General features: G+C 47.0%; 1 protein-coding gene across 1 annotated transcript; it reads left to right on the top strand.

Annotated features, from left to right (window-relative positions):
• The first annotated feature begins 2,447 nt into the window (after positions 1–2,447).
• GPX2 (glutathione peroxidase 2) lies at positions 2,448–5,866 on the top strand. The gene is made up of 2 exons (XM_061182667.1): positions 2,448–2,669; positions 5,380–5,866. Exons 1-2 carry the CDS (start codon positions 2,448–2,450, stop codon positions 5,728–5,730), a joined length of 573 nt encoding a protein of 190 aa, XP_061038650.1. The 3' UTR covers positions 5,731–5,866.
• Positions 5,867–8,275: the final 2,409 nt, after the last annotated feature.

Here is an 8,275-nt window from a genome sequence, read left to right as displayed (position 1 = left end):
TTGAATACTATACTCTGGGGTCCGGAGTTGGTGGAAGAGGCAGAGAATGTTTGGAGGTAAAGATAAAATGAAGAAGGAAGGAGTAAAACAAGGCAGGGCAACGGTAGCCTAAGATCTTAACCTGCATTTTCCAATTTACAGAGAACTTGTAATGCTTTATCTCCTTTATGGGAACAATCAGACAATCAGGGCTGTGTGAGATAAGGAAGGTGATTATCTTTATCCAAGTTCGACAGATAAGGAAACAGGTGCCTAGGGGCCCCAAGGAACAGTGGCAGAGTCAAGGCTTAAAAGGAACAACCAGAATTGAAATCTCCAGAGGGGAAAGCTTGGCATCTCTATTTAGAAAAATCTCTACATGCAATTCTCATTTGCAGCCAGAATTGAGAACCATTGACCTAGGCTTTCTGGCTACTAAGCCAGTGAAGTTTCCAGAACATCTACTGTCCCTGTGGAAAGCCATGTTAGTGCGTGTACAAAGTTACAAGCTTCTGGAAAGTAGGCCAGTTTGAGGTAAAGCTGGAAACAAAGAGGTATTTTAGGAGAGCTTCATCAATTGTATTCAATCGTGAAAGGTGAGAAGCTGGGTGACTCAAGGTGTCCTATGTTGCCCCTGGAGAAAAGGGATGTCGTGTACCTAAGGAAGACGGCACCTCCACTCCTCAGTTCAGGAACTTCCACGGTCTTCCTGGAGAGGGGTCCCAGAAGGGCAGCCAGTAAGAGGCATCTGGAAGCCCAGAGAGTACTAGGGAAGTGGTAGGCATGCAGGTCAATCTGGCAAGTTCATGTTAAGAGTTTAGCCCATTATCAAGGCCAAGTTCTTGACTCAGTGGCTTAGGAGGCGTTTATTTGCTTTTTCTAGCAACTCCACCCAGCCTCAGCAGGGGACACACTTCTCTCTGCGTTTCCTGCCACCTCTTCTAGTGGCAAAAGATTCCATTCCCACTTAGGTAATGGAGGCTTTCTTGTAGGGAACAGCCAGTTAAGATGTATGGATTCCCGTGTTGCTATAAACAGCCATGAACAGGCTACAGAACAGAAAACCTGGGTACTTCCTGGAAAGTACTTCCTCCATCTTCTCAACAAATCAGATTCTCAAGACCAGCTGCTCCCCAACCTGGCTTATTCTTTGTTCTAGGAGACAGTTCCCAATGGACACATACCTGTGAAAACCTCTCTAGTAAACAACTGCATTGTTATTGAAATTTCGCTCTAAAATCCCAAAGCTAGGTAAAGCCTAATAGCCAGCTTTAATGATGGAGAAATCCAGGCATTAAAAACAAAAAACAAAAAAACAAAGAAAACCCCCCTGATTTCTTGCATTGGTGGGTGTTTGGAAGAATGAAGTGAAGCATTAGGTCTTTTTAGTTTCTGTGGGCTTCCAGTGCTGTGCTCCCATGATAGCTCTTAGCAGGTCCCCAGATGTCCTGCAACACATTGCATGCTGGTGTTGAAAACATCGTGAGTGGCCTAGCTGGGTCTAGAACCATAGCAGCTTTGACTCCCTGCACACTTCCTTCTGTGGGGAATGACCAGCACAAGCCCCTCTGAGAAGTCTTTGGGACTGAGTCTTTGTCTGATAAGAGGTAGGGGCATCCATCCCCTCTGAGTTTACCCACCTGCTCTGTGACTCCTCTCTGTTATCCCAGCCACAACCAACTGCATCCTCATGACCCTGTGGAGGTGGGGGGTGGGGTATTAGAGGAGATGGTACAACACAGGGGCAAGGGCAGATGTGCTCTCCAGGACAAGTACCATCACCCACTGAGAGACTTTTCAAGACAAACACAGCTTCCCCTCTTCAGACTGGTGCAAGCTGAGGCACTGAAAGCCATTATTTTAGAAAACCACACACCGTCCTCCTAACGGTCCCTTTGATTTTGTGCTTGTGGAAAGTAACAGCCAAAGAGAGAAATGTGAACAGTAACATGTATATTTTAGTTGTAGTCTGAGTCAAGGGGACATGCGCCCAATCCTCTTCCTCATCCTTCAGCCCTCGGCAGACCCTGACCTCTCAATTGCACAATTCAGAGCTCGGCACTCAGCAGGCACTCAATAACTGTCTGTGCCAAGTGAAAACAATTTGCTGGGGCAAGTAGGAGTCAATCTTGCATCCCTCCCTGCCTTTTTTCCTCCCCGTCCAACCTTTGGGGCTCTGGTTTCCTGCAAGCAGTGAATTATTCATGTCTGCTCAGAGATATCACATCGGCCCTTCCTAGGTTGCCAACAGGGTGGAGCAGGGAGGTGGCTTTGTTCAGAGTCTGTAAATAGGAGCGACCTTCTTGTTCAAATAGCACTTACAGGTAGGTGACTGTTTTTGCTAAGTCATCCTGGGGCTGCTCAAAGTCCCATTGTGATATCCTTCCTGGCTCCTCCTTCCTCCCCGCCCCTTTAATAGACCCTTAAGTGGGCTCACACTGCTCTGCCGCCCACTCTGCACTCCCACCATGGCTTACATTGCCAAGTCCTTCTACGACCTCAGTGCTATCAGCCTGGATGGGGAGAAGGTAGATTTCAATACATTCCGAGGCAGGGCAGTGCTGATTGAGAACGTGGCCTCGCTCTGAGGCACAACCACCCGGGACTTCACCCAACTCAACGAGCTGCAATGCCGCTTTCCCAGACGCCTGGTGGTTCTTGGCTTCCCTTGCAACCAATTTGGACATCAGGTGAGACGTCCCTGGTATTGTACCCAAGGAGTTGGATTGCTGCAGCTCCAGTGGGCTAAAGAGAGGGGGAGGACGACTCTGTGTGTTGGAGTGTCTTGAATCATGGGGTATGTTTTGTTAATCTAGGTCTTTAGGTGCATGCGAGTACCAGGGGGAAGTCAGTATGATTCTGTCTGTGATAGAACACCAAACGTATGGATTTTTATGGTTTCTTGTCTTCCCACTACACTCCATGAGGGCTGGTACCAGGTCTGTTTTTCTCTCCATTGTGTCCTCAGTGCCTGGGTATAGAAGGCACTCATTAAATGTTTGTTGAATGAATGACTGGAGGAAATAGAAGATCAAGAATCAAACTAGGATTGAACTGACTCAGGAGACCTTCATTTTCACTAGATTTGATTCTGCTATCTAATACCTCTGTGCCCCAGGAAGAGTCACTCAATTTTTCTGTTTTGGTTTCCTCTTCTATAAACTAGGGATAATACCACTTATCTGATAGGATTATTACGAGGTTGTGGGGATAAGAGCTACAAAAGTAACTTGAAAAGTATAGAGTAATATGCAAATGCAAGCAACTTTACTATTTAGATTGAAAGGTTTTGTTTGTTTGTTTAATATCAGCCAAGTGGAGAGTGAATTTGGGGGAAGGCAAAAGGGTTTGCAAAGTGTATGTGTCTCCTCTGGGCATCACACGTACCTCTCTGTCCCTGATTAATGGGTCAAGTTGTTATAGATCTTCAGCCCGCACACCTCAAGTTATCTTTTAGGGATTCTTATATTTTCACTTAGGATTTTAATAGCACAAGCAGGCAGAATGTCCTCCAATTATAATCCCTTGGGTTCAGTTCACAGTGGCATGAAGGCAAGGAAGAGATTATCAGAGATATAGGCAGGAAGGCTGAAATGTCATTGGCTGTGACAAACCTGAGCCCAAACCATGAGTGCTCTCACTGTTCCTTCCCTGCCTCAGTTCTGTTTCTAGGCTTGGCCAGGGCAAGAGAGACAGAAAGGGTAAAACCTCTTCAGAGGTGTCTCTCTGGCCCTAGAGATGCCTCCTTCCATCACTTCAGGCCAGCCAGTTGCTGGAGGGAATCTGTAACCTACCAGTAGCCAGCAGGCCTTTTGCATTAGGAGATGTCTAATAGCCATCAACTCTGGGCTCAAGATGTCATGATGGCCTGGAACTGACTGTACTAATTGGTTCTAGTAGGTCAGAGGCACGAACTTCTTCCCCTGAGGGAGATATATGACTCTTAGACTTGGCGGATGGGGGTGGAAAATAAGGGTTTCCATGGGTCTTTGCGGGCTGTCAGGGGTGGGGAATGCTAAGTGGGGATAGGACAGTGCTGGCAGCGGGGAGGAAAGACAGGCAACAGGTTGAGATCTAAAGCATCCTAGCTGAGTACAGCAAGTGAGCGTGAGGTGCAGGAAGCTAAGTGAAAGGAACGATAATTACACATTCACAACTTTTGGTCCTTAAGCACTTATTTCCTTAACTTCCCCTTCCCCTGGCCTATTCCAGAACACTAAACCTTCAATCCTATTTAATTCATGCCTGTTGGTCACGAAGTAATTCCATTTACAGTACGTTCATTGTTGTCTCTAACCTACTTTGCCTTTATGGCACCTGAAAACTAGTCTTCCTTGGATGGGGTTTTCCTTCATCAAAGCTTCCTCCTACTTGTACTGCAGATCTAGGACAAGATGAAAGGAAGAAGCTATAAATCCCATTCTTCTAGACCTCAATTTCACCTTTAGTTTGAGGAGCTGAGGAGGGCAGAGGCCAAGGCTAGATTCAACACTCAGAGGTAATTAGAAGAAAGACAGGCAAGACCAGGGCAAAAGGAAAGGGAAGGTGGTGGCAGGGTGTGTGTGTGTGTGTGTGTGTGTGTGTGTGTGTGTGTGTGTGTGTGTGTGTGTGTGTGTGTGTGTAGGCATGTATGTGTGGGTGCGTAAGGCAAGACCAGGGCAAAAGGAAAGGGAAGGTGGTGGCAGGGTGTGTGTGTGTGTGTGTGTGTGTGTGTGTGTGTGTGTGTGTGTGTGTGTGTGTGTGTAGGCATGTATGTGTGGGTGCGTAAGGCAAGACCAGGGCAAAAAGAAAGGGAAGGTGGTGGCAGGGTGTGTGTGTGTGTGTGTGTGTGTGTGTGTGTGTGTGTGTGTGTGTGTGTGTGTGTGTGTAGGCATGTATGTGTGGGTGCGTAAGGCAAGACCAGGGCAAAAAGAAAGGGAAGGTGGTGGCAGGGTGTGTGTGTGTGTGTGTGTGTAGGCATGTATGTGTGGGTGCGTAAGTGGAAGGAGGGTTCTAGGCAGTATGACCTGAGCCTCCTTTCCCTTTCTTTCTACTGCCCAGAACTCAAGGTTCCTTGAAGCTTCAGACAGATACCCTAAGCATTGCTTAGGGTAGATCGGGGAGAGAAGTGACAGCTCAAAAGTGCTAAATCTTTCAGTACAAGAACAGCCAAGCTAGAGTCTGTGAGAACTTTCAGAAATCGCCTAGCAAACCATCAGACAATAGCTGTGAGAGGGAAAACTCCGAGTCAAGAGTAGGGCAAAGCGAATGAAGAAGGAAAGAGAAGGAAGCTGGGGGTGGGGGTGGGCGCGGGGCGGATATGCATAATAGAAAGAATGATCCTGGGGAGTACAGGAGGGTGACTTTGTAGATCCTTCATCTCTTGCGTTTCCCAAGCTCTTTGTCTCTTTCCTCCCCCAGGAGAACTGTCAGAATGAGGAGATCCTGAACAGCCTCAAGTACGTCCGCCCTGGGGGTGGATTCCAGCCCACCTTTACCCTTATCCAAAAGTGTGATGTGAATGGTCAGAATGAGCATCCTGTCTTCACCTACCTGAAGGATAAGCTCCCCTACCCTCACGACGACCCGTTTTCCCTCATGACCGATCCCAAGTTCATCATTTGGAGCCCTGTGCACCGCTCAGACGTGTCTTGGAACTTTGAGAAGTTCCTCATCGGGCCAGAGGGGGAGCCCTTTCGGCGCTACAGCCGCACCTTCCCAACCATCAACATCGAGCCCGACATCAAGCGCCTCCTCAAAGTTGCCATATAAACACCAGCAGATCTCCTACTTCCTCCTGCCCCTGAGTGTCTTTCCTGAGCATTCAGTGTGCCCTCAGGAGACTCTGCTGGGCCCAGGCTTTCCCTTCAGATCAGTTCCCTTCATTGAAGAGCCTTGCCTTTCTGGTCTGCCTGTTTCCTTTCCTTCCCCCCAAACTTCTGGTTGGTGATTCAACCTGGGGCTCCAAGACGGGTGGGCTCTGAGCTTTCACAGAATGATGGCACCTTCCTAAATCTGTATGGGAGGTGTCTGAGAAGTGTGAGGGTCCGGAGCCAGCCTGCTGGCTGAGTCCAATAAAGGGCGGGTGTGGAAACGGCCAGACTCTCTGTGTCTCTTCCCTGACCGAGGTGGGAGGAATGGCATAAAACTGCAGGTGGGACTGAGGGGCTGGCAGCACACAAAGGCTGAGGAGAGGGCGGCTCTGATCGAGGGGACACTCCAATTACTGTCTGGAAAGCAGGCTCAGGTCAAGGTCTGGGTGGCAGGCGGAGTTTTGGGAAATGTGAATTGTATTATTACTTTATGGCTGTTCTTCAGAACTGGGGAAAGGAAGTGATAACGAGAAGAAAGGGGAAGAAAAGTGGAGGAAGCACTGGGAAGTTAGTTAGAGGATTCCAGTCAGGAAGATGTCACTCTCACTGTGGGTACTGGGCTGACTAAATGTTACCTGCATCTTGAGAAGCTGAATTTGGTCCACTTTAATGACAGCAAGGGCATGGAGGGTACAGTTAATGGGAACACAAAGAGTACTTTACCCATTTCCTGATCACCTTGTGGAGTAACGGCTGTTTTGGATCCTTTGTTAGAATGACTCTCCCTCTTTTATAAAGTTCACATTCCACCCTTGTCTTTCTCACACTCACAAATTCACAAATGCAGGAACAAGACAGACAAGTTTAGGCATGAATGACTGGTTTCACTTTTTCCATGAGGGTGGGGATGTGAGAGGGCCTCCCTTCAGACAGTCAGACTGTTTATAACCCGCCAACACGATAGCTGTTCTCTGTGAGAACAGAGTTCTGCCGAATGGCTTTGAAGGACGGTGCCCCAGAATCCTCACCTAGTACAGGCGTACTCAAAAGCACCACCAAGACAAGGTCCTATCATGCTCTAGAAAAGACACCAGCTGACAGGCCACTGCCCTCTCACTTTGTCCCACAAACCTCTTCCTGGAAACTTCTCATTTTGCCCTTCCTTCTTTGATCACTAGATGGAATATTTTACTTCTCTTCATTGAAGCCCTGAAGGGACAGTTCTCCAAACTGGACACACAGCTTGAGAACCCCAATGCTGAGGGGGAAATGCTGAGGGATGTTCCCCGTAACTGTTTTCCAAGCACTTGCATCATTTGAGAAGTAAATGTGGAATACAGGTTAAGGGTCCCTACTGTCTGACCTTCTATTAAAGCTATGTCATCAACGGTGCTTTATTTCAAAACGGTAACCTGAGTGGTATAGTGGGAATCCCCTGGCATCCTTCTGCAGACTTTCTGCTAAATTAAGGCCATCCTTAATTTGACTCTTGAGAACTCAAGCCCTTCAAAATTCCTACTGTCAGAGCCAAGAGCTGGGGTATGGGTTTGTGGGCAGGACCAAGCATTGATTTTAGAGCAATAACTGCAGAGACAAACTGCTTCCCTGAAGAAATAAAATCAGAATTCATGTGGGATGCTAGCATGATTTGTTCATCATCTTTACAGTGCTATTGCCTGTTATGATGTCTAACAGCAGTGCCAGCTATCCTGGATGCTGGTATTATGGCACAGGCAACTTAGGGCCTGATATGCCAGAACAATGTGTTGGGTCTTCCCCATGAGGCTCAAGTTGAGAGAATTATTTAGAGACTCCCAAAGGAATGGGAATTACAGTATAAGTGACTCTGCAGAGAGAGTCAGAAAGGGCCTTAATGCTAGGAAGAGGGCTCGTCACTTGGTCAGGGAAATGCTGTTTGCTTCAGAAATGAGAAATTGTTTCCTTTTCTTTATTCCTCATCTTGTTGGTCCCCTTTACATCCTCAGAAATATCAGCTTATGGTCATAAACAGACACGGCAAAGCTTAATATAATCACCTACTTTCCTAGATAAACATAATCTTTTAATCAAATTTCCCTAGGGGCACTCAGGAAGTAAGAAGTCCCATAAACAAGCTTTCCCAGAAGTGCTGAGATAATGCTACTCGATTTAGAGGAGGGACAGAAGGAATCATTCCTCTGAGGGCTCTTACAAAAAATATGGCTTGGAATAAGTGATTTAGGGGGCCAAGATACATACAAGACTGAAACTGATGATTATTTCCATGACTATGTTCCCACCGTTGCACCTCCTTAGTTCAAGGAACACTGAGCCAAACCCTTATTGGTGATTTCAAATCTGGTGATTTCTTATAATCACCATCACAACCATCATCCAAATTACCATATACTATACGCCCACACTGCATTAAGTACTCTCTATATGCTAGGTTATTTAATCCTCATACTGACCCTGAGGAATTTTCATCTCTATTTAAAGAGAAGGTAATTGAGCAAGACACTTTT

This window comes from Eubalaena glacialis, chromosome 2 (genome assembly GCF_028564815.1).
Source record: "Eubalaena glacialis isolate mEubGla1 chromosome 2, mEubGla1.1.hap2.+ XY, whole genome shotgun sequence".
NCBI classification, from domain to species: Eukaryota; Metazoa; Chordata; class Mammalia; order Artiodactyla; family Balaenidae; genus Eubalaena; species Eubalaena glacialis.
Note: the sequence above shows the minus strand (reverse complement) of the source record. Positions and strands in the feature narration are given on the sequence as shown.